This window comes from Pelecanus crispus, chromosome W, assembly GCF_030463565.1.
Source record: "Pelecanus crispus isolate bPelCri1 chromosome W, bPelCri1.pri, whole genome shotgun sequence".
Classification (NCBI taxonomy): domain Eukaryota; kingdom Metazoa; phylum Chordata; class Aves; order Pelecaniformes; family Pelecanidae; genus Pelecanus; species Pelecanus crispus.
The window spans coordinates 15,913,043-15,939,463 of NC_134675.1; the positions used below are offsets into that span (position 1 = coordinate 15,913,043).

A 26,421-nucleotide genomic window follows, 5' to 3' on the forward strand; every position below is an offset into this window, starting at 1 on the left:
TAGCTGCTTGTTGTGGTTTAACCCCTTTATAGAAACATATGCATTTAAATACTGCTAAGCAGCTTCTTTCGTTTCAGGTCCTCCTCTACAAATCTGTATAATTTACCAAGCAGGTGTTTCTCTGTACAGAATTTAACTTTAGAAATCCACCTTAATACAATATATGTCTACAGTGTCTCAGCTAAGTTATTCACAATGTATAAACTGAAATGCTTGGTGTTTTCTCACTGAAGAAAAGTGTATTTATCTCCAAGGAATTGTCACAAAACTTCCAAAAACCAGAAAATGACTAATGACTAATGTTGGTTTATTTAATTCATATCCTCATGCTCCTACATTATTATTATTGTGATTCAGGGGTGTTGCTTTCTATCCTAGGATTTGTTGATGCGTGTTTCTTCCACGTTGTCTCCACACCAATAGTTTCACTCACCCAAACTGTCCACTGAATTCAGTGAGAGCTTTCCCACCCTCAGGCTGCAACAGTCGGCCTCTGGCATTATTTAAATGAGGAGGGTTGAATCATGTTGGGTTTTTTAATATTACTATACATTCAGAAATCCACAATACATTTCTCTGTTCAAATACTTATCAAAACAAATATCAAAAATCATATACAATGTACAGTCTATTTTTTAAGTAAACATTTTTCTCATGAAAAACAGAATAACAATTGGCCTTCAGAGGTTACATTTTCATATGCTATAGATCTACTTTGTTCTTAAAGAGTGTTGTTGCACATTCAGTAATCTGTGAGAAATGCAATCATTTGAAAGTCTTATTAGTGTAAATAAATATCAGCGAGGATTTAGCCATTTCATTACTGGAGAGCGAATAGCTTTCTCCTTAACGAATTCCTCTTTTACAGAATTGCCATCCCCTGATGCCATGTCATTCTCTGAAAATATACAAAAATAAAGGTGGATTTCATGAAAATGAGAGAATTAAAATATTCTCCTGCAGCAATGTCCCCGGTTTGGGGAATACTTCAGAAAAACCTTAGCTGACAGTTCTTGCAGGAATCTCCCTGAATGCCTCCAGTTATCTAGTTGCAAAATTTCTGCCAAATTATGGCATAAGCCAGATGTGTTTTCTAATAGTTTAAGCATAAGGCAGGTGATCTGAGTTCAGTTTCCAGTTCTCACTGTAACACTCCAGTGTGACATGGGACCAAGCAGCACATCCTCAATAGCTACAGCAGTAAATTAAACATGCCTGGAACTATTCCCTTACCGAGGCCAGCTGGTGTGGAATAGGCTGGTGCATGGCATTAAACTCTCTTACTCTCAAAAAAAAAAGGTAAAAGTTATCCAGTTTTTCTATTGGAAATGGTCCCTGGCTGACACTAATTCCTGAGCTGTGGCTGAGGCTGCTTGGCATGGCTAGCTGGCCTGGCACAAAGCTCACCAGCCACTGCTCTACTGTTTGACTGTAAAAGTGGTCAAATTGCAATACACAGGAACACACTCTGGCACCGTTAAATTTACTAGGGTATATGTAGCCATAATGTCCTTATAAAATATATGGGCCAGAAACTCACCTGATTAAAATACAGAAGCATTCATAGCTGTTTTAACTCACTGAGGATCTGTCCTAGATTCTATAGCTAGTTCTGAAGACCACTATTAAAAGAAATCCTGTGTGACCATCCCATGCAGTACTACCCACAGTGTCCCTGGTCTACACCCAGTGATGAACCTCTGAGGACAGAGATCAGTGTGAATTCTTTGCACAGGTAAGAAACTCCATTTGTTTCTATGGGGTCAGGATCTCATCCTGGCTGGGATCAGACAAGCTGCTAAATACTGAGGTTGCAGAAGATTTGGGACCAAAGGCGAGGGAGGAAGAGGAAAGGGGAGGAGGAACTGATGAAAACAGGCTACCTGGGAAGATTTGGAATATAGGCTAGATACAGAAAAAAAGTAAAACAGGAATATTTTTTCATGTTATTTCAGCACCCTTGGTAATAAACAAAACCTGGAAAGGCAAAAGAACACAGTCACAGAGAAAAATCCAAAAGGATCAGGACTGATCCATCTTGCAAAGTTTTTTTTAAAGATCAGTTTAAATGTGGTATGGGCATAAGCTGAAAAAGTTTGTTTCTGTCTAACTTTTTCTAAACGGAGAGTGGGAGAAAGATAACACATGTATTAAGGCAACAAACTCTAGATAGCTTAGTATAACAGGAAAAAAATCAAAATAAGACAAACAAACTGCAGCTGGAAGAGAAATAAAATTCAAAGACTTTTGGGTGAAACCCTAGAAAAGCTCCCAGTAGCTCTAGGATTAAATATCTGATATTTATTTAAAATGTTTACATTTGTATTTATTTTGATTGGTGTTTAAATTTAGAGTAAACATTGTTCAGTCAAATATACCTCAGTATCATCAGGTGGAGAATCAAAAGGGGAAGAAATTTCAATCCCAGCTTTAAAAACTTCAGTGATCTCTCCCTCCTGCCTCAAAACGCTCCAGTTTCTCACACACTTTTTTCTCTCTTTTTTTTTTTTTTTTTTTTTTAATTCTGGAAAGGTGTTACAGGCTTCAGACATAATCTTAAAAATAAGAACTTATTCCAGAGATACTGTGATAAATAACTAAAATAAAACAGTTCACTGACATCTGAAAATGTATAAAGCTCTGTCTTCATGGAAAAAAAGGTGTTATTTTTACCATTTCACCTAGTGAAATCCTATTCTACATGAAATAGCTAAATGCATCTGAACTGGCTAATGCAAATCTTCCCATTGCACAGGTGATGTTGTACTGCTAGTCCATGCAACAGCTGCAAAGTATTTCACCCATGTTAGGTTTTTACCATGTGTCACAGCTCACCTAATTCCTTGCCTTATGTTCAGGGAGCTGCCAATGAGAAAAACAAACATACCTTGCGTTGTTAGCTGTTTGCACAGCTCCACCAAAGTACACATCACTCATACACAGCATACTAGTAGATCACTTATAAGGCAATTTCTGCTAAAATCAGCTGCTCCATGAAGTCTTACCTGTGTATGAATTTTTTTGTCGATTTGGAGGCTTTGAAGCAGACAGTTGAAAAAATGGGAACTTCAAACACTTGCCAGTTACTCTGTCACAGATGCCAGAGGGACAGTTGCAGATTTTCCTGCATTCCATTCCATAGGTACCATAGGGACACTCTGAAAAAAAGTAATATAACAAAGCAGTCCTCAGTGATCCAAGTCAGCTGCCAGCACTCTTAATAGCTGGTCTGCATATACCCTTAAAAGTGGAGGTCAGCTAAACCTTAACTCCAGGATTTCAGGATGCTGACTGTTTGTTACAAGTATTTTCCAGTTTTAATAATCATAGGTTTTCCTTACCACATATTATATATGTCTTTTCTTTTCCTATAGCTTATTTACAATGTGCTATCAGTAATCCTTCCCTGAAACACTCGTAGTATTAAAATGCAAATTAAAGGCAATATGAATATGTAAAAACATATTCATAGAGGATGTAGTTAAAGGATTAGCATTGGATTTAGAAAAGAAGATGACTTCAGAAAGTTCCTGAATTCACTATTTGGGCATGATATTATCTGACTTACATGACTCATGATTTAGAGCTGCAATCTATTGCTGGCACTGGGCTGCTCGCGGCTGGAGCCACTGCGTGTAGGCTCCGTGGAGGCTGCTGCCCCAACCCTGAGGAGCTATCCAGCGTGGCAAACACATCCTCCACCTGGAGACACTCCCCTGCTCCTGGGGAAACCCTACCCCTATGCAACAACTTCTCAGACAACAAAGGTCTGCCTTCCCATGGCAGACAGTAAAGAGCTCACCTGCATCTCCAGCCTAAAGAGTGAGTATGCTCAAAAGGGATCACTGGCACTAAGGTGGCTGCCTGGTTATACTGTATCTGGTCACATACTACCCCGATTCAAATCTATCCCTGAGCAAGCACGTAGAGGAGCACCAAAAGGCAGCTGTCAGGATGGGACTAAATGTTTCTGGAAAAAGATTAAATCAGGTGCAGAGGATTTGCCCTATCCCATAGCTGACATGGATCACATGATAGGGGATGCTATGCTTTTGCTGGATCGCATAACTTTGCAGAGGGTTTAGACCTGGGGTCACAGCCCTTGTCTTCCTCTGCTTTGCTGTTGAACAGGGTACCTTTCCAGGACCATAGCTTAAGAGATGGAGACAAGGAAAATACAGCTCCAACATCCCCTTTCCAAACCCCCAAATAAGAGACCATCCCAAGATAAATTTGGGGTGTCCCAGGAGAAAGGTCTTTATGCTCAGGCTGTCCTTGCCACCCCAGGATGCATGGTCACCTTAAATGGCAAGTCATGGAGTGTTTCTAATTCAAGTCCTAAGAGCAGATGAATGGCCATTCAGGGTTGGACCGAGAATCCATCTAGCCCAGGCTCCCACAAAACACTTCAGAAAAAAGATGACCATGGTAAGCACAAATGATACCTCCTCCTCATGTTCTCCTCATCTCCCCCATTTTCAGTTCTGGGACCTCCTCAGCCAGACGTGATTTCTGTGCATTTAACACCCCACAATAGGGTTATCCTTCTGTTTGTCCAGTCTCCTCTTGAACCAATGCAAATATTTAGTTTTTGCTGTTAGAAGGCTTTTTTGGCAGGAGCCTGCTCCTTAGCAAACAGCTCCCAGTGATTTAAGGGAAGCAAGAGCAGGTTCTTTACTGTGACAGTAATACCTCAAGTTTAGAGGGTATTTACTAATAAAAGTGCAGAGCCCCAGTCTTCCCTAGTCTGTTTTGGATAATAACAACATTGCTATTGATAATAATATGATGCATTCTTATACTTTTTAGACAAGAACCACCAAGAACATTCATTTATACTAAAAAACTGCTCTGAAACATATGCTGTGCGTGTTTTACCCATTTCAGAATTAAGAAATTGAAGAACAGAGAGGAGTTCAGGTCATTTTTCCACAACTTCAAAGTAAATCAGTCGCACACAATTAGAGAGAATCTAGCCATCCTGACTCTGTGAATTATTAAAAACATGAAAGTTATTAAAATGAGTGAGTGATCTGGCATCATAGCTATAAATGGATATATAAAATAAGAATACTTGGCCTCATACTTTGCCTGATAAAATTCACATACATACAGAAAGGGATTGTACTATCTCGGAGCTGAGATGAAAAAAGAATTAGAAATGAGATCTATAATATTTAGTGTAAATAAATATATGGGGAACCTAAGCCTTAAATACCAATTTACAACTCTAAGTCAAGATATGGCTTTATTGAAATTAATGGGAGTTTTTCCACTGACTCACTGGGAAAAAAGATTTTACTTTACATTTTCTACAGAGCTTCCAAGATTCAGCTACAGAATTCAGATCTCATGTCCCTCAGTGTTTCTTTTTTCCCATTTTAAGTGTGCTATTGCAAAGAAATTCCTATGAGGACAGTGAAAAAATATATAATCGTTCAAAAGAACTGTTAAAAGAATTATAGGTTGTACCTTGCACTGCAGTATTTTTAATAAACTGAAGATCAGTCAACTATCTCAGTAAAATACTTTTCTGGTAGGTGCACCAAAGATATGATCTTTATGCATAAATTCTAGTCTTTAGAAATAAAAACAATATTTTGGGTTTCACCCTTAAACATGCACATGAATTTGGTTTTAAATACCAGTGTAAATAAGTGTGTGCTCTATGTGAGTCAGCATGAATGATTTTTGCAGCATCTGGTCCTAAGTCATTCCTTTAACTAAGGCTATTAATACTCCTAATATTTAACTGCCAAGACATCTCCATTTTTAAGGAAGTTATTCAAAGACATATCTATATCTACTTACTGAAGTGGTACACGAACACAGGAAAACTCACTGCATTCATACTTTGCAAAGCCTTTTTTAAATTACTGAGAGGTAGGGTAAAAGTTTTTAAAAGAAATAATTTAAATACCTCCTCTCCTTTTTGTATGGAGTGAGAATAGCTTTTAAATTAAAAATGCCATTATAGTCTATGACTAAAGAAATCAGCATGCATCATACCTGGAATAAGCTGAGAGCAGCGGTGGGCTGCTCATCTCACATTCAGCTCCTATTCTGTTATTCCCATCCTTCATGCAGGAGGGTCTCTGTTTGCCTCCCCTGACCACATCCCTAGGGTAGCTGAGCACCTCAAAGGCAGGAATGAATTAAACACAACAATGTCCCCAGGTGCTTGGGCAGTGCTGTGCCCAGAGAGAGCATCTGGTCCCTGGGCAGGCAGCTGGCAGTGCCCAAGGGAACCTCACCCCAGGGAGAGTGCAGCAGGGGCAGGGACTCCGTGACAAGGTTGGACTTGCAGGATTAAGGTCTTTGCAATTTATAGAAAGCCACCCACCAAATCAGTGTAAGGATCAGGACTCATGCCTGGGTCTCCCAAGTCCCAATCAAAAATCTTATCTCCAAGCACACCCCATCCATATTTCCTCACACATGTTCCCAAGTCTAAACAATATTCTCACATTAATAACCCTGTCCTGCCTACATGTAACACCTTTTAATACCAGCAGGTATTTTTCACTTTCTTCTTGGCTAAGGGCTGAGCTGGAAAAAATCCCATTTTAGACCTTTCAAACAGGAGGCAAGCTCTATATGTAGGTTGCTGTCAAATTGCCACAATGGGCGCATGCAAATTGAATATTGTTACCTTTGCAGATACCAAATTCATCACCAAAGTCATCCTCCTCAGTGTAAAACTGGCACTTCAGCCCAGGACCACACTTGACACCATCCATACCCGAGACTGTACGATAGCAAGTCTCCCCCAGAGCAGCTGCACACACTCTGCAACAGCCACAGTCATCCAGCATCATTTGCTTACAGTGCAAGGTACTTTTGCACGTGTTACTGTCACAGGGCTCGGGACAATCTACTGCATATTTTGCACTCCAAGCAGTTCCAGCATGCACGGGCATCAGGAGGAATGTGAGAAACAGGAAGCCCTTCATGTCTTGCAGGGGTAAATGCTCCGTCCCAAAGAGCAGGCTTTAATGCTCAGCCTGCTGGTGCCTTGTGCCGAGGGAAGCAGCGGTACAGAATCCAAAGTGGTAGCTGCACACATCAGTCTACAAGTTTATGAGCTTTATACAGTGTGTTGGCCACATGCTGCACCGTCATCAGCTTCCTCAATCCGGCAGCGCTGCTCCTGCCAGCCTCCCTTGTTTTAGTTTATGAAATCCAGGATGAAGGTTGGATTAGCACTCTGCTGCCATCCAGGAATTGAAAAGCCTGAGCTGATGTAATCAGTTATGTTTAGTTGGTTGTTTTGCATGAGGACTAAAAACTCTCTCATATCCGTCTCAAATGCTCAAGGACATCTGCCAAAAGAAAAAAAAAAAAACCAACCCATACACAACCAAAACAAAATCAACCTACCAAACCCCTGAGTAGGTTGCATACCTTCCTGCAGGACAGGGATCCCTGACACTGGGCACACTGCTGACAGGACAGCTCTGCCTCACTGACACAGCTCTCGTGGCCAGAAGAAAATCACACTGAATTGTCTCATTGCTGAAAGAATAATTTTTAAAAGAATAAATCTTTGCCTTTCCCTTCAAGGGGATGTGGACAGTTACTTTAAGGAACAAAGTGAGATCATGCCATTTAATAGCCAAGCTCAGATGTTTCAGTAGTGTTTTTCCTGCCTGCATTGAAAATGGTACTTTTTAATCAGTTTTTAGGTGGAGATGAATTAAACATTTCACTCAAAGATTATTGCTAGAACTAGAAACAGGTCAGACAGAAACCAGCATTTTGTGGGATCTTCTGCAGGAAGTTCAGGAGAATGATCAATGAGCTTCCCCTGACCACATAACCAAAGGGGGAAATCCCCATCCATCACCATCTGCACAGCCTTAACGTGGATGGGGGGGGGGGGGGGGGCGTGTGTGTGTGTGTGTGTGATTCTCCTCCCCCTTACACCACTTCTATCCTGATCAAATTCTATGGGATGCCCTGATATTGCCCTTGAATAAAATCAATGTAAATAGAAAATAAGTCTCAATTTCCCCTGTTCCCCTCTTAGACTTTATTCACACTGCCAGAGCCTTGACAAGAAACAGCAAACAACCAAAGAGTTCAGTGAAACAGATGAGCCGCCAGACAGATGGAAATTTCTGCTCTAAAGAAAGATCTGCAGGAAAGGAAAAAAGGAATAAAGCTAGTCATAAATAAATCTCTGAATACCATAAGTTGCTGCCACTGAAGTTAGTGGGAACTGAATCAATCTGAACTTGTATGTGACCAGCTTGCCATTTGGGAATCCTGTGTCTCGAGTGGGCTGAGGATGCTGCCAAATAAAATGAAGGGCTATGCTGGGAATACAGGAGAGCAGGAAAGCCTTTTCTTAATGAATGCAAATGTGAATAGATAGATCCAAACCAAAATGATTAACTCTTCTCTCTTGTCAAGATGAGAAAACCAACATATTGTATGTGGCATTTGAGTAGGTTGTTCATATACTTCTGGTATACATGTGTATAAGAACCTGGATAGGATAGCATAGCATAGGAGAGAAAGAGAGGTAAGAGAAGAGAGAAGACCTAATATGTTTAACACATGTCAAAGTGTCATGGTTTAGCCCCAGCCAGCAACTAAGCACCATGCAGCCGCTTGCTCACTCCCCCTAACCCGATGGGATGGGGGAGAGAATCGGAGGAGTAAGAGGGAGAAACACTCCTGGGTTGAGATAAGAACAGTTTAATAATTGAAATAAAGTAAAATAGTAATGATAATAGTAACAATATAATAATGATAATAATAATAATGATATACAGAGCAAGTGATGCACAATGCAATTGCTCACCACCCGCCAACCAATACCCAGACAGTTCCCGAGCAGCGATCGCTCCTCCCCGGCCAACCCCCCCCCCCAGTTTATATACTGAGCATGATGTCATATGGTATGGAATAGCCCTTTGGTCAGTTTGGATCAACTATTCTGGCTGTGCCCCCTCCCAGTTTCTTGTGTACCTGGCAGAGCATGGGAAGCTGACAAGTCCTTGACTAGCATGAGCAGTACTTAGCAACAACTAAAAACATCAGTGTGTTATCAACATTCTTCTCCTACTAAATCCAAAACACAGCACTATGCCTGCTACTAGGAAAAAAATTAACTCTATCCCAGCCGAAACCAGGACACAAAGGGAGACTACACTCAGGCAAATATTTGCAGGCACTACATCCATCTTAAGCAGTATATAATTACATGAAATACAGTTCTTCTAATCACAGTTGCCAGCTGGCAGATGTTTACATGCACTAGCTCATGCCTGTTTTCACATATAATCTTAGACCAATCAGTGAACTTAAAGTGTAAAAAATAAAGCATAGGTCTTGTATAAACTGACAAAGTTCTATTGATAGCCATGAGGTGACAGCAATTAGCAGTCAACGCAACTATCCTCTGGGAAGCGAAAAGAATACTTCAGACATGGAAGTGAAGATCACAGCTAAAAAACTGAGGAGGAACAAAAGTGTAAGGTTATAATGAACAGATAAATTAGAAATGGATGTGCTATCCTTGACCCCATCACAACAACAACATGGCAAAAGCCTGTTTTCCAAAAAAACCACAACCCAACATCTGCGAAGACTTCCCCATAGTTCACAGATCAGCAGAGTAATGTAAAATAAACCACTGCCTATTTCTGCTGGCATTAACATCAACTAAAATTGACATTGGTTTATATTAATAGGTCAGGCTGCAACCTGTGAGGCTGAGGAGCCTATGTAAATCCCACTGGGCAGTCTCTCAGTGGGAGAGAGAGGCTAAGTTCAATCAGAGGGCCAGGGAGCACAGCAGTAACCATTTCAGTCCCCTAGCTAAATCTGCTTGCAAGGGTGAAATAGTCCAAAGCAGCAGGTTGCATACTTAGTGCATGAGACTTCACAGGTCTGCAGCAATGAGGAGCAGGAAGGCTCTCCCTTAAGTTCCTTTCTTAAGTCTCCCTTAAGTTAATTCACACCTGCCCTTAAATTCATACCTGCTTGCTCACTCAGAGGAGATAACAGGAGAGTGTGCAGACCCATCCACACATGCATTTAGGCATTTATGCCTGGTAATAAACACCAGCTGGTAAAATCCTGTTCCGTAAATATATTTAGGAAATGCTCCTTGTATAAAAAACCAAACAAGACCTGAAAGGGCTGCATTTCACATTTGGGTTTCTCACAGGGAAAATGTCCTAGGGAGATGATAAATAAAGATAAATTAAAAAATTACACATAGATGCGGTGAGGAAAAGAAAACGTAAAAGAAATCAGCACACTCCCCTAGCAACTAGCCAATATTATTTGGAATAAAATGGAAACTGTATTCTGTACTTGGAGCTAGAAGCCAAAGTAAATTATTACAATGGATCAAAAAATACATGTCATGGAAGAAAGCAATATGAACAGATAGAGGTCTGGCTTATACGTGAGTATCATAGAGGAAATAATGATACTATAATCTTCCACACTGTCCACTGATTAAGTAGTGAAATAAATCCAGTGTTTGCTCCCTCTGGTTTTAATGTTTCTTTGTTGTTTTACCTGTTGAATCCATTAAGCTTTTCTTTCCAATGAACAGCTTGATCCTGTGAAGCCCTGAACTAAGCTCTCCCTTGAAAACTGGTGCAACAGGAATTAATGAAGCTTCCCCAGCTATGGACAGCAGAAAATTTGGCACCATTATTTAACTTGCAGTATAAATATACTTTAAATGTGGAAGATTTTCTGGATCAGATCAGAACAGTGCTAATTTTTTTTTTTTTAATTTACAGTATAAATTGTCTTGGTGTCAGTTTACATCATAATTACATCGCCATATTTAATGTTTGGCATTCCTTCTGGAAGCAGAAAAGGTTTCAACCCTTAGGTTCAATGCTTTACAGGGAACTGAGTAATCACTGCTTTAGTATCAGTGAGCTATGAATTGTGTTTCCAGCTGAATACTTCAGAGCACTATTTTTCTAGTGCTTCTGCAAATAATCTATTTCTCAAGCAAAAGGAGCTTGTGTGGAGGTCTTGAGGTTGTATTTATGCTCTCTGAAAAGTTTGACCCCCACCTGTTAAAGATCACCATGAAATGACATACCTCATGATACATGATTAATCTGTGCTGATACACAGGAGCAGTCTATTCATTAGGCCAATACCCCAAAGCTTTGCTCATTTTACTCTTTAGATAGAGAGAGTATTGTTCACTTCAATTCTTCTGAACTTAAGCATTCTGACCACTGAAGTTATCCTTTTTTTTGAACATGTAAAGTCAGGATAAGCAGGAAGCATTAATATCTCTTTAAACATAGGAAAAGGTTTAATGTGTGACCCTTGTTGCACATTTCCAAGAGGCAGTCCCTAAACTAAAAATATGTTACTGTACATTCCTGAACGATCCAACCTTTTCCCAGGCTTCCTTTACAAAAAGCCATAAGCACAATGCTATACAAGAAGCAAAGATTCAAAGGGAAACACCAAAAGGAAGCTGAGCTGCAAAGTCCAAAATAAAAAGCCAGAAATAGGAAGTAAGAGATAAGAATCAGGAAAGTGAGATAGCGGCAAGGACTCCCCTTTGTATGATTTCTTTTCTTGTATCTTTTCAATGAATTGCTAATTACTCTTTGTTTCAACTGTAACTTGGCAACTCGACTTCACCCTGGTAAAAATAGATGCTTTGGGACATTTCCTACTTGCTGAAGGCAAGAGGTGTTCACATCCTTTCTCCAGGCAGACCAGGTGCTACACAGAGAACTGGGTAGGCTGGCTAACTATGCACAGACCTGAGGAGCTACTATAGAAATGACTGGATATGGTGGGGTTATCTGCAGAGAGCCTCAGGAACTAGAGCCATAGCTTGTTCCGAGCATATTAAAAATATATTTGCCCATAACACCCCATAGAAATATGTGGCATGTCCAGTCTGGGAGCTGGAAGACAAACTGGCTGCAGAAGCAATGTAGCTGTACACAACTTTTGCTCCAAGTTTCTTCCCTCAAACCTATGGCCATACAAATGGAGCTGGGCACCTGTCAGGTCTGTGCTGCTGAGTCCGCATCTGTCGTGGTTTAGCCCCAGCCAGCAACTAAGCACCACGCAGCCACTCGCTCACTCCCCCTGCCCCGATGGGATGGGGGAGAGAATCGGAGGAGTAAGAGGGAGAAACACTCCTGGGTTGAGATAAGAACAGTTTAATAATTGAAATAAAGTAAAATAGTAATGATAATAATAACAATATAATAATAATAATATACAAAGCAAGTGATGCACAATGCAATTGCTCACCACCCCCCGACCGATACCCAGACAGTTCCCAAGCAGCGATCGCTGCTCCCCGGCCAACCCCCCCCCCCAGTTTATATACTGAGCATGACGTCATATGGTATGGAATAGCCCTTTGGTCAGTTTGGATCAACTATTCTGGCTGTGCCCCCTCCCAGTTTCTTGTGTACCTGGCAGAGCATGGGAAGCTGAAAAGTCCTTGACTAGCATAAGCAGTACTTAGCAACAACTAAAACATCAGTGTGTTATCAACATTCTTCTCCTACTAAATCCAAAACACAGCACTATGCCTGCTACTAGGAAGAAAATTAACTCTATCCCAGCCGAAACCAGGACAGCATCGCACAGTCGTGTTCCTTGACAGGTTATGGTCATGGCCTGGCTCTGATTAAAGGATCTCTGCACTGTGTCATCTCTGCATAGTGTGGCTATTCCCAGTGATTTTACAACTGCAATGATCTGCGTAGCAGAAATCATTGGCTTTCCCTCAATTAATTCATGAATTGAGTCAAATAATTCTGCTCTGCTTGGAGAACATGCTCAAGAGACAGAAGACATCACAGATAGGTAGAAAATCTCTACTACATGGTAACAGGGGTCAATTTTCTCCAAGGCAGGCAAGTCTGGGTTTGTCACAGACAATAAAGAGGTAGTTGATATAAGTGGGAAAAAACAATGAAAAAATAGGTTGTGATTCTGTTATGCTGAAGTCCTTTTTTTTTTTTACTACTTTTAAATCATTTCCAGAGGAAGAAAGGAGTTTCAGTGCCCAAGACCTCTAAGATCTATATTAGAGAGTTTCTTAAAAGTACAAGAAAGTCACATACCTTCTCTGTACTTCAGAAAATTTACTTCTCTGAATACAGTGCTAAACTTGACTGATCACTCACAGCCCAAACCAATGCTCTGCCTTCATACCCCCCTACCTTATCGATAGTTTTGTCAGTAGCTGTTTCTTTTGAGTGACCTCTTGCTCCTAGGAATCTAAATCACCCTGATTAAGCCATATGTCCACCTAGGAAAAAGCCTTTCCACACAGAAAAGTATCTCCACTATTTTTCACAGCTATTGATTTTCAAACATTTGCAAAAAAAAACTCTTTTGGGAATGATCTTCAAACATTCGGTTCAGTAAAAGAAAACAAGATGTGAATGATGGTTCTTCGCATGTTCTACTTAGGTGCTCAGGTGCATATATACTGCCCATATGGTACACAGCTTTAATGCTGAGATAATGTGAAAGACATTTTGTCTCTTGTTATTTGATATAATTAACTGATGTAGGAATACACACTCATTTCTCTATTGCCATGCAGCCTATGCTCTCTAGTTCACTGCAGAACTAGAATAAAACATATTAGACTGGAACAAGCATTTTCATTAGTTTAGTCATGACATAAATGATAACACAACAGTCAATCAAATGGCAAATATTGTAAATTTTATCCTTTCCCTACTCAATGTGAATGGTAATTGTATTCTGACTCTATCAGTCCCTGACAAGTAAGCCAAATTCCCATTTGAGAAATGTTTGTTCTTGGTACCTGTGCAGAATCTCAACGTGCACCATTTGGTTTTCAAATCCTAGGTATAAATTTTAGAATCAAACATTTTAGGACTGGTGAGGAGTATCCTTTTACTTGCAACTCAAGCTGATTTTAATCTGTGCTCTTTAAGGAAAAAAAAGGTGATGTGTCTATAGACACTTATGGGAATAGAACCACACCTTAAATATTAATGTGATTTCTACTTTTCTGTACTAAAACATGTTTTTGAAAACCTTGTTGCAATTAAGCAGTGCTATTGCCTTCCAACAATTCTGCAAAAGTTTTAGCTATGCTTTATATATACTTTAGACTTGACTAAATAGCTATTTCCTGTAATGAATGACAAAGCTATTAAAAGCTCAGCTCTTCTTGTACTCCACGGGATGCTAACAAGAAAATCTGTGGTCATATGTGTGAAATGTTGAGTTGTTTGAGTTTGGGATAGGTGTCCTCATGAGCTAATATTTCCATGTATTCTTTGCAATGTCACCAGGATATCACCTTTCCACTGGCAGAGAAAAAACAATTTGAACTAATCCATTTAGATATGCAAAATGATCAAATTTTTATCAATCATCATTTTTCTTTAGGAAGAAATCTCCTTTTCATAAGTACCCATCTTTGTAGCATAAACACTTTCCAGAATGATGATCCCAGAAAGGCCATAAGAGGACTTCAGCATCTCCTAGGTAATACAACTTCAGGGAAGAGCCAGCCAAAGGCTGAAAGCGGTAAGAACACTAATGGGAGCTATTAAAGAATTTTCCACAGTGTTACATGAACTTTCTTTCCTTAGGATGAGTGGCTGTTTTATCCTGGCTTCTCTCTGCCACACAATATCTTCATCTCACCCTTAGTCCTCATTATGCTGTTTTTCTTCACTGCTGACATTTTCATCTCTTTATTTAAATAGTGTTCTCTCTCTCTGATTTATATGCAGCTTTATTCTTCACAAGTCTACTTATATCACACACAAAACACAACCTAAAAATAAGAGTGGAACAAGAACATATCCCTTCAGCCTATTTTTATTGCTTTCTCTTGTTCACAGTCCTCACACTATCCAACTTGTCTATCCAGACTGAAGCCTCTTTGAGACATTGGGCTAACTGTTGCAGAATCTTCTTCAAGGAGGAGACTTTTGACAGTTGGTCTTCAGGCATTTCCATGCTATACGCAATTGGTATCGACTTCAGTGAACAGGTTTGGACAGGAATTGAACTTGATCTTGACTTCCATGAAAAGAGACACCAGTCAAGGTCTCCCAGAACAACGCACTTGGCAGGATCTAGGACAGGTCCATTTGTTTCCCCAGGGAGTTAACAGGATTTTCATGCATGCACATGCTTCCTACATAATTTGTCCTTTGCCTCATCAATCATAAGGCTGTATTTTCAAATATTTGAATACATTTTCATGTTTTTTTTCTGGGGTACATATATCGTGGGTGAACATAGACCCCCATGACATAAACGTTTTGCCACTCATTTCAGTGGGGCCAGGATTTTACACAATACTTTCAACGTGGTATGATCTCCTCTGCTGCAAAGAAACCAAAGCCAGTTCAAAGCATTTTTTTGTGTTTTTTACTCAAAGTAAGGAAAGGAATGTTTGCAAACAAGCTCTAATTAGAAAGCAATGAGGGGTAACAGCTGTACATTGCCTGAGATAAGTTTGTGTTTCATTAATGACAAACCCACCAGAAAGCTTAGAATTATAAGTCATAAACCTAAAAACAGCCTAATCACTTCCAAGTCTATTTTAGCTCATATCTCATTTTCTACCTTCTTAATATATTGCTAAAAGAGGTCTTATAACTAAGCAATGTTACACATGCAGAACACAACCTTGTGTTCTTACTCAGACAAACGTGTCTTCTGCTTCGCTTCAGAGACCTGCATTAGTAAATGTGTGCCTAGCTCAAATCTGTTACACTAGTGCATAAAGTTGGGATTGACCTAAAGATGCTTTTTTTTAACATGGTTAATTATATGGAAAAAAATTTTGAATCCAAAACTAAAAATCTCCTTGAAATGGATTAGTTTTCTTACGTCACTAAAAGAACAGAATAAAAACTTAAGCATTGACCTATTTTAACTAACATTCAACAGCAGGTCAAATGTGTGAATGGATGAAAGCCACTTTAAGTGGGACTTACCAGAAATTTGGTAATTTATACAGATTTATATCCATTCAACATATTTGAGAGCATGAAATAAAATATGGTGAGTTGTATTACTTTTTTATTTTATTCCTAGATCAACTTTAATTATTTGATCAAAAAATCAGTGTTAATTTTCAGTCATTTAATCAAATGCCCAGAACCTTAATCCTTTAAGACAAATGACAAAAAAACTTACTAAATTATTCAAAGCTGCAGCTATTTTTCCAAATTAATAATCTGACAGACTGAATATGTGATTTCTCCATACTGACATATTCTTCTTCTCTTTCATTTTATCTTCTGAATTATCATAGAGTGACCATGGGTTATTTTAGATGCTTCCTGTCCCTGACAGAATAAACTATTTAAGCAAGAAGAATTTCTGAAATAGTTCACAATCAGATATACTTGCTTAAATGATTTAATTAAAATCAGATAGTTACTGCTCAGCCCCCAATCCTGTGTTCTAATTGCCCCCTGAGCTGTATCATGGATCCTCTTCACTGTGCCAGGGGTTGGCCTATAATGTAATAGGCTATAACTGCTGGCCTGGTGCTGGGTAAGTATCTCATCCTGCCTGTCAAGTAGCTGCAAAGGGGACTGAGAGGAAGGTCAGCTACAGATGGTTGTTTACAGTAGGAAGCAGCACCCAAAGCTGTGGCACATGAGATATTCCCTCATGTGGATTCCATAAGGCCAGTTGGGCCAGAATTGGGCAATAGTATCTTCAGTTCTGGCTTTTGTGGCTTTTTCTGTTTTATAAAATGAAAAATGTTTTTTCATTTTATAAAGCACTGGTAGTAAATAAGTCTGTTTTCTACAACCAACATAGAGGGAAAGGATTTTTTTTTTTGTTTTTATTGCTTAAGATAAATGCCTGAAACGGGACTTACGAATCACTGGCTGTGCCCATTGAAACCCACCCAGAGTCACTAGCAGTGTTTGACTAGGCAAATGAATACCACCCAGAATCGCTAAGATGGAACCAAGTATCATGAGATGGGCAAAACCCAACCCAACCCAGCTGACCGAATAACAAACCCTTCTGAAAAACCACTGTCCCAAATCAGCATATCAAAACTGGTAACCATTACTGTGACCCTGACTTCAGTAACTGGGTACAGGACAAGCAAGAGGAGGGAAAGAGGTCTGGAAGAGAAACACTTCAAATATCCTATTAGAACTGAGTCTATTTCTTGCGTTAACTTATCACCAGTTGTGCTCTTACCTAGTGCAGATACTCTCAATATTTCTGCATAATGAGGCTGAGACCACCCGATAACATCAACACCATTGTTCTTAAGACAAATTGACTTTGTTTAATAATTCAGAGCTCTGATGTGCAATTACTGTCAAATCTCACTGCGGCACTGCCTTGCTAATTGCTGCTGCAGCAGAGTCTCATTTCACAGCTCCACAAACTAATTCACAGGGCAGCAAGTTAACTCAAACCACCTGTTTCCACTCCTGGAGGAGCACAAACACCACTCCCTCTCCAGCTGCAGAAGTGATAAATTCTGAAGGTGGTGTATCATAGAATCATAGAATGGTTTGGGTTAGAAGGTACTTAAAAGATCATCATAGCCCTCTGTATCATGCTTTTTAGCTCACTCATGTTCTCACATACTCATGTTTTAGTGTAGAGGCATACCCAAGAAAACTTGCAGTTAGAACCCATCCATTTGAAATATTGCAGCAAAAAAATGAACTGCACAGCAGTATCAGCCAGTTTATCTACTGTCTCCATGTGTGTGAGATCTTTACTGCTGCAAGTATAGTTGGCTCCAGATTATTCTTTTCATTATGATGTGTATATACATAGTAGGAATTCATTGAAAAGATCTGGCTGGACCACCTTGGAAGATGGGACCTCTCACTATCCCCAGGGGAAGGAAGCAGTGCAAGTTTCTCCACAGTGTTCCATCAGCATGCCCGAAGCCTCAGTTCAGGGAATAACTGTGTGCTTTGTTTGAGCATTTGTTACTTGAACTCTGCTAAGACATGTTAGGACATGGCTGTGGCTTTTGGCATAGGATATTATCCTGGTTTCAGCTGGGATAGAGTTAATTTTCTTCCTAGTAGCTGGCATAGTGCTATGTTTTGGATTTAGTATGAGAATTATGCTGATAACACACTGATGTTTTAGTTGTTGCTAAGTACTGCTTATGCTAGTCGAGGACTTTTCAGCCTCCCATGCTCTGCCAGGTGCACAAGAAGCTGGGAGGGGGCATAGCCAGGACAGCTGATCCAAACTGGCCAAAGGGACATTCCATACCATATGATGTCATGCTCAGTATATAAACTGGGGGGAGTTGGCCAGGGGGCAGTGACTGCTGCTCGGGGACAGGCTGAGTATCGGTCAGAGGGTGGTGAGCAGTTGCATCAATTGTTTTTCCTGGGTTTTATTCCTCTCTCTCTCATTTTCCTTTTCATTAAAACTTACTATTATTATTATTTTATTTCAATTATTAAACTGTTCTTATCCCACGAGCTTTCTTACTTTTCCCCTTCCTATTCTCTCCCCCATCCCACCAGGGGGGGAGGGTGAGCAAGCAGCTGTGTGGTGCTTGGTTGCTGACTGGGGCTAAAACACAACAGTCCTTTTTGGCGCCCAATGTGGGGCACGAAGGGTTTAAGATAATAACAGATAAACCAGAACAATTTATTGAGCAAGTTATCTCTCTTAACAGTTGCAGCTCATGATATTGATTCATCTGTTCTTGATCTTAGTTCATCTGATCTGCACCATGCTCTTTTTTTTGCTGTACATGTTAAAGATTGGTGTTGGCTTTTGCAGTTTGCTGTGCTCTGCAGTGATTAGTGATGCTTTGCCTGGGAGATTTGTTATTAAAACACTGACCTTGAGCTTAATCTGGTATTTGGGCTCTGTATTGAAGCCATTACTGTACTTCGGGTACCATCTCGTGGAGAAAATTAGCAATTATACCTCTTTTTTTATGGAGGAAGTACAGAATGGCACCTTCGCTACCTTCTTCTATGATGTTTCCTCCTTCATTACAGTAACTTTTCAATATCTTGAACATCCTTGGAGAGTTAAGATACTTCTATTGGTATTTCTTGGGAATATTGTTTCAGTTTTGTCTGAGATTAGTAAGCAATTTAAGAATATCATCCAGAGATCTGCCCCAAGGCTGGATAGTTATGAGTGGCAGGGTGTGTGTGTTGTGGTTTAGCCCCAGCCAGCAACTAAGCACCACGCAGCCACTCGCTCACTCCCCCTGCCCTGATGGGATGGGGGAGAGAATCGGAGGAGTAAGAGTGAGAAACACTCCTGGGTTGAGATAAGAACAGTTTAATAATTGAAATAAAGTAAAATAGTAATGATAATAGTAACAATATAATAATAATAATATACAAAGCAAGTGATGCACAATGCAATTGCTCACCACCCGATGACCGATACCCAGACAGTTCCCGAGCAGCGATCGCTGCTCCCCGGCCAACCCCCCCCAGTTTATATACTGAGCATGACGTCATATGGTATGGAATAGCCCTTTGGTCAGTTTGGATCAACTATGCTGGCTGTGCCCCCTCCCAGTTTCTTGTGCACCTGGCAGAGCATGGGAAGCTGACAAGTCCTTGACTAGCATAAGCAGTACTTAGCAACAACTAAAACATCAGTGTGTTATCAGCATAATTCTCATTCTAAATCCAAAACACAGCACTGTGCCTGCTACTAGGAAGAAATTGAACTCTACTCCAGCTGAAACCAGGACAGCGTGGGATAATGGGGCAAATGCCTAGGACAGTGGGCACCTCCAGTGTTTTGGAACTTCACCCCTGAACAAGTGCAGAATCCTGAAAAATTAGTAGAATATTTGAAAAAAGTATGTTGTCACACCAGCAATTCCAGGGAGACACAAATCACTGCAATGTGCTGGGGACTGGCCCATGCCTACTGAGCCCTGTTCAACACTATTCAGTACCCTCAAGGGGAAGAGAAGGTCTCTGGATCTGATGACAAAACAACAGGCACTGCGGCTACTCCAACCCGGGTGACAGGCACTGCGGCTACTCCAACCCCCGTGACAGGCACTGCAGCTGAACCAGGGAACCAATCCGTGCCGGTATCAGTCGCCCCTATACGCAAGAAGAAGTAATACACAAGAAGATCGGCTCATTTAGTAAGGGATGATGAAACAGCAGGGCCATCACGAGAACAGGAGGAGGAAGAGGAAGAACTCATAAACGAGACGGTAACCACCCGATCCCTATCCCTGAGTGAGCTGCGAGATATGTGAAAAGATTTCAGTCGTCATCCAGGTGAGCACATTGACACCTGGCTGCTCCAATGCTGGGATAATGGGGCCAGTAGCCTGGAATTAGAGGGTAGGGAAGCCAAACAGCTGGGATCCCTTTCTAGGGAAGGGGGCATTGACAAAGCCATTGGAAAAGGGGCACAAACCCTTAGCCTCTGGAGACGACTCCTGTCAGGCATGAAGGAAAGGTATCCCTTCAAAGAAAAAGTAATATATCACCTGGGCAAGTGGACCACCATGGAGAAAGGTATCCAGTACCTGAGGGAATTAGGCATGCTGGAGGTGATTTATAGTGACCTGAACGATGAGCAGTTACCCAAAGATGCAGATGGAATCCGGTGCACACGACCCATGTGGTAGAAGTTGGTAGGGAGCGCGCCAGTGTCATATACCAACTCATTGGCAATACTGACCTGGAAAGATGCAGAGACACCAACAGTGCATGAAGCGTCTGGCCGACTCTGGCAATAAGATGAAAGTGTTTCTTCCTTCCTTGTCTTCGCTGTGGAGAAACCCATCGATGCATTGTGCATCACTTGCTTTGTATATTATTACTATTATTATATTGTTATTATCATTACTGTTTTACTTTATTTCAATTATTAAACTATTCTTATCTCAACCCAGGAGTGTTTCTCACTCTTACTCCTCCGATTCTCTCCCCCATCCCACCGGGGCAGGGGGAGTGAGCGAGTGGCTGCATGGTGCTTAGTTGCTGGCTGGGGCTAAACCACGACAAACATCTATCAAAACAAACAGGAATTTTGCTATGGATTTCAACATACTTCTACTAACAGAAGTACCTGTTGTGTTTCTGAAGAAGCCTGTGGTTAGCTTGTTGTATTCCCATTATCTTCCAAATATTCTCGAGGTCTTTTTTTGCCAGCAGTTTGAAAGTGACCTTCTGCAGGGTTTCTCTGCTTATTTGGTTATTGCATTAATATGTACTGAATACTGTAAACTTTGGGACGTTGCAGAGGCATGAATAAATAACTCCAACACATCAACCTACTGGCCTTGATTATTGACCAGCAGCTGTATCACTGCGCTGAGCAGAGCAAAGCCCTGTCTCATAAAGGCTATGCAGATAAAGGAGCAAATGGACACTGCAAAGCTGGGTTGGTAATCTGTCATGGTGCAATAAAACCTGACTATATGGTTTATGGGGGCTTGATCCAATTCTCACTGAAGGTCATGGAAAGATCTTAAAAGATGCCAGTGAGAATTGGCTCAGGCCTGGAACACAGACAGAAATTGGGAAAAACTAGGAAAAAAAGGGGAAATTATATAAAAGCGGAAAGAATAATATACTGCTGTTAACACTTTTCAGCTCGGGGTTTCAGAGAATGTTGCAAACAGAAATTAGTCCCTTTTACCTTTGTAAGGTAAATGACAGCAAGGATATCCTTCTTCCTATCCCACAAGAGGCTTTTCACACCCTGCAGCCCAATGACATTGGTGATTAAAGCTCTCAAAGGCAAAGATTTCACTCGCTCTGTTCATGCTGAGCAGTAGCTGTATCTCAGTCACTGATGGGTAATAATGAGTGATGTCTGGAAACCATAACCCAGCAGGTTAATTCCAGTTTAGGTACTGGGCTTTGTGTGTGTGATCTCCTGTAATGTCGTTACTTGATTTACAGAATTTTTTTTCTTTTATGGGAGATGTAGCAGGTGGAAAGGCATTACTGCTAGGCCCCCAGGGCACTACCAGGCCTGACTGTCCCTGCCCAGCCCCCTGGGGCTCCCTCACCCACCCACGGCCCAGGACCCCATGTCAGCACCTGGGGGCATCAGCTCCTGCCCCAGTGGTGCCACAGCAGGGCCAGTCTCCAGCTCCCCACAGCCCTGCCCAGCCATGGGCCCTGCCAAGCTGGGCCTACCCACAGGCTGACATCTCGGCCTTGCCTTGGCCTGTCCCCAGCTGCCCCGGCTGCCCCCCCGGCTGCCCTGCTCTTGGCTGGGGTGGTGGGATGGGCCTTGGCTGCCCGGGGGTCCTCAGAGCCCCCAGGGAGCCCCTGGACCTTGCAGTGCCTTGAGGGTTTTCTGCCTCAGCTGGCTGCACCGCTGAATTCAGGGTCGGCTGTGGGTACACAGCAGGAACAGTGAGCCGAGCAGTAACCTTGACTCATTTTCTGGCCACACTGAGGCAAGTAGAGCCTTTATTCCCTCCACATGCAACACAAGGGAAGTCTTCACTAATGTACATCACCAGTGGAGATGTTTGTGGTCTACACACTGTGACCAGCAAACTCCCGTCAGTCATGAGCCACCCCAACAGGGAGCTCATGGCAAGCCACAGCCAGCTTAATCCCACTATCTGGCAAATGCTAGAATTCTGCACAGGCAGAAATGGGAAAAATTCAGTAATTTCTGGCTAGGATTTTGGTCCTCCTGTACTTACTACTTACTGCATTAAACTAATTATATGTGCAAAACTACTAAGTTCTTGGGCAGTGGAGGGAAAAAAGCAAAAATTGCACACCTAAAAAGACATTGAAAATGGTAATAGTCTCAGAGAGATTTTTTATACACTATTTCTCTCTGGCTGTGCTTACAGGGAGCACTATAAGGACTATCATGATTTAAGAAATCCTGATGTCTCTACAACTATTCTCCATTTTACATTAAGGGATTTCTCACAGACCAGAGGAGGTTTTCATTTGACATGACACTCCTTAAGTGTCTGCTGTGGGGATGCACAGGATAAGCCAATATAACCTAGTGAGAGGGATATCTGCACTAAAGGGATATTGTTATACTGCAGTCTACAGTACATATTGACAGTTGCAATTTGGAGGTTACTGCCTGCTCTTGGGGCAAAACTCCCTAGCTGGTATCTGTATCAATCTACATTCCCTGTGGGTTGCTGTATGAGGACTGGGGGCTGGCAGTACATGTACACCTGGGTTTTAGATGCATACACACATGGCCACACATACAAAATATCAGACCTTGTTTTGCTTGCAGTAATCTTTCCCGGCACCAAGGTCAGACTGACAGGACCAGATCCTCTTTCCATCCCTTCTTGTAGATGGGCGTCACATTTGCTAACCTCCAGTCATTGAATCATAGAATCATAGAATTGTTTAGGTTGGAAAAGACCTTTAAGATCATCCAGTCCAACCATTAGCCTAACATTACCAAGTCCACCACTAAACCAATTAAGGGTAGAGTAGCAATTTCATGTTTCCTGGCTTGGTGGCTGGGTTATTTATAATGAAAGTAAAAACTAGGAATCATTAAGATTGGAAAGGACCTCTAAGATCATCAGTCCAACCATCAACCCAACACCACTATGTTCACTAAACCATGTCCCAGAGTGCCACATCTACCCCGGCTAACCGGGGAGGTCCCAGCTGACTCGTGGGAGATATCGTGGTCGGAGGCCATCTTGGGCTTAGTGACCACGATATGATAGAGTTCTCGATTCTTGGCGATGTAAAGAGGAGGGGCAGCAAAACTGTTACCATGGACTTCCGGAGGGCAGACTTTGGCCTGTTCAGGACGCTGGTTTACTCATTCAGCAATATCTAAAGTCAGCTGGATGGCTTTCACCTCTGCAAACTGACTCGACTCCCCTTCTCCTTCAGCAGTTTCTGCGACTTGTCATATAGGACTCCATACAGCAGCTTTCCACCTCCGATGCTTTCCCACAAGACGACAGGACCCATCAGTGAACAGGGCATATTGCGTCTCATTTTCTGGCAATTTATTATACAGTGGGGCTTCTTCAGCATGCGTCACCTCCTCCTCTAGTGATATTCTAAGGGTTTTTCCTTCTGGCCAGTCCATGATCACTTCCAAGATTCCTGGGCGACTGGGGTTTCCTATTCGAGCCCGTTGTGTGATCAGTGTGACCCACTTCCTCCATGTATCATGTGGAGGAGGGGACCCTCCCTTTGAACATCCAGCCCAGCACCGGCAGTCGGGGTGCCAGCAGGAGCTGTGCTTCAGTACCAGCCACTTCCGAAGCAGCTCGAACCCCTTCATATGCTGCCAGTATCTCTTTCTCAGTTGGAGTATAGCGGGCTTCGGATCCTCTGTATCCCCAACTCCAAAACCCTAGGGGTCGACCTCGGGTCTCCCCTTGTGCTTTCTGCCAGAGGTTCCAGGTAGGGCCGTTCATCCCAGCCTGTGGTGGTAGAGCACATTCTTTACATCTTGCCCTTCCTGGACTGGCCCAAGGGCTACTGCATGAACTATCTCCCGTTTAATTTGTTCAAAGGCTTGTTGTTGCTCAGGGCCCCATTTGAAATCGTTCTTCTTCTGGGTCACCTGATAGAGAGGGCTTACAATCAGACTGTAATTTGGAATGTACTGGATGCCCCTCTGTCCTGGTTTCAGCTGGGATAGAGTTAATTTTCTTCCTAGTAGCAGGCACAGTGCTGTGTTTTGGATTTAGTAGGAGAAGAATGTTGATAACACACTGATGTTTTTAGTTGTTGCTAAGTACTGCTCATGCTAGTCAAGGACTTTTCAGCTTCCCATGCTCTGCCAGGTACACAAGAAACTGGGAGGGGGCACAGCCAGAATAGTTGATCCAAACTGACCAAAGGGCTATTCCATACCATATGACGTCATTCCCAGTATATAAACTGGGGGAGGGGTTGGCCGGGGAGGGGCGATCACTGCTCGGGAACTGTCTGGGTATCGGTCGGCAGGTGGTGAGCAATTGCATTGTGCATCACTTGCTTTGTATATTATTATTACTATTATTATTATATTGTTATTATTATTATTTTACTTTATTTTATTTCAATTATTAAACTGCTCTTATCTCAACCCAGGAGTGTTTCTCACTCTTACTCCTCTGATTCTCTCCCCCATCCCATCGGGTTAGGGGGAGTGAGCGAGCGGCTGCATGGTGCTTAGTTGCTGGCTGGGGCTAAACCACGACACCGTCCAAGTGAAAGCAAACTGTGGCCTGTGCTCTGCTGCCAAAGGGATTGCGAAGAACACATTAGCGATATCAGTTGTAGCATACCACTTGGCTGCCTTTGACTCCAGTTTGTATTGAAGTTCTAGCATGTCTGGCACAGCAGCACTCAGTGGTGGTGTAACTTCGTTCAGGCCACGATAGTCCACTGTTAGTCTCCACTCCCCGTTAGACTTTCGCACTGGCCATATGGGACTGTTAAAGGATGAGCGAGCCTTGCTGATCACTCCTTGGCTCTCCAGTCGACGAATCAGGTTATGGATGGGAATCAGGGAGTCTCAGTTGGTGCAATCTTGCTGTTGGTGCACTGTTGTGGTTGTGATCAGCACCTGTTGTTCTTTGACCCTCAGCAACCCCACAATAGAAGGGTCCTCCAAGAGAACAGGCAAGGTGGACAGCTGCTTATTTTCCTCCATCTCCAAGGCAGCTATACCAAAAGCCCACCAGTACCCTTTTGGGTCCTTGAAATACCCTCTCCTGAGGTAGTCTATGCCAAGGATGCACGGAGCGTCTGGGCCAGTCACAATGGGGTGCTTTTGCCACTCATTCCTGGTTTGACTTACTTCAGCCTCCAATACAGTTAGCTATTGGGATCCCCCTGTCACTCCAGAAATACAAATGGGTTCTGCCCCTCTATAGTTTGATGGCTGGCATTAGGGTACACTGTGCACCAGTGTCCACTAGAGCCACATACTCCTGTGGGACTCATGTGCCAGACCATCAAATCCACACAGTCCCGTAAATGCAATTGTCTGTTTCCTCCACCTGGCTGAAGGCAGGGCCCCTCTAGTCCTGGTCATAGTATTTGTCACTCACTTCTTGTAAATATGAATCAGAAGTCCCTTTATTGACATCAGGAGTAAGATCAGCCCTTCTACTCTGTCTGGGGAACTGCTCACTCGAAACTGGAGCAGCACTTTTCCTGGAAGAACCCCCTTTGGTGATTGTTTTTCCTTGCAACTCACGCACCCGTGCCTCTAGGGTCGAGGTAGGTTTTTCCATCCCACTTCCTCATGTCCACTCTGTGGTCACGCAGGTAAAACCACAGGGTGGCCTGTGGTGTGTATCCACTATATCCTCTCTCTTAAACAGAGGGACACCTACTCTTAATAGTTGTGATATTAGTCTGTACAGGGTGAGTTGCTTGGCCTTCCGGGACAGTTTCTCGACAGCTGAGACAAGGAAGGAAGAAACACTTTCATCTTATTGCCAGAGTCGGCCAGACG

At 42.1% G+C, this 26,421-nt stretch overlaps 1 protein-coding gene and 1 long non-coding RNA gene across 3 annotated transcripts in view; both read right to left on the reverse strand.

Annotated features, from left to right (window-relative positions):
• The window catches only part of LOC142596540 (uncharacterized), a 240,391-nt gene that overhangs the window by 43,392 nt on the left and 170,578 nt on the right, over positions 1 to 26,421 (reverse strand). The window lies entirely within an intron of this gene.
• On the reverse strand, positions 798 to 6,968 carry ESM1 (endothelial cell specific molecule 1). Of its 2 annotated transcripts, XM_009492081.2 has the most exons (3): positions 6,653 to 6,968; positions 3,006 to 3,158; positions 798 to 898 (listed from the first exon to the last, which is right to left on the reverse strand). In XM_009492081.2, exons 1-3 carry the CDS (start codon positions 6,951 to 6,953, stop codon positions 798 to 800), a joined length of 555 nt encoding a protein of 184 aa, XP_009490356.2. In that variant the 5' UTR covers positions 6,954 to 6,968. The 2 variants fall into 2 exon arrangements, with proteins under 2 accessions (XP_009490356.2, XP_009490357.2); XM_009492082.2 differs by lacking the exon at positions 3,006 to 3,158 and having other exon boundaries at positions 6,653 to 6,953.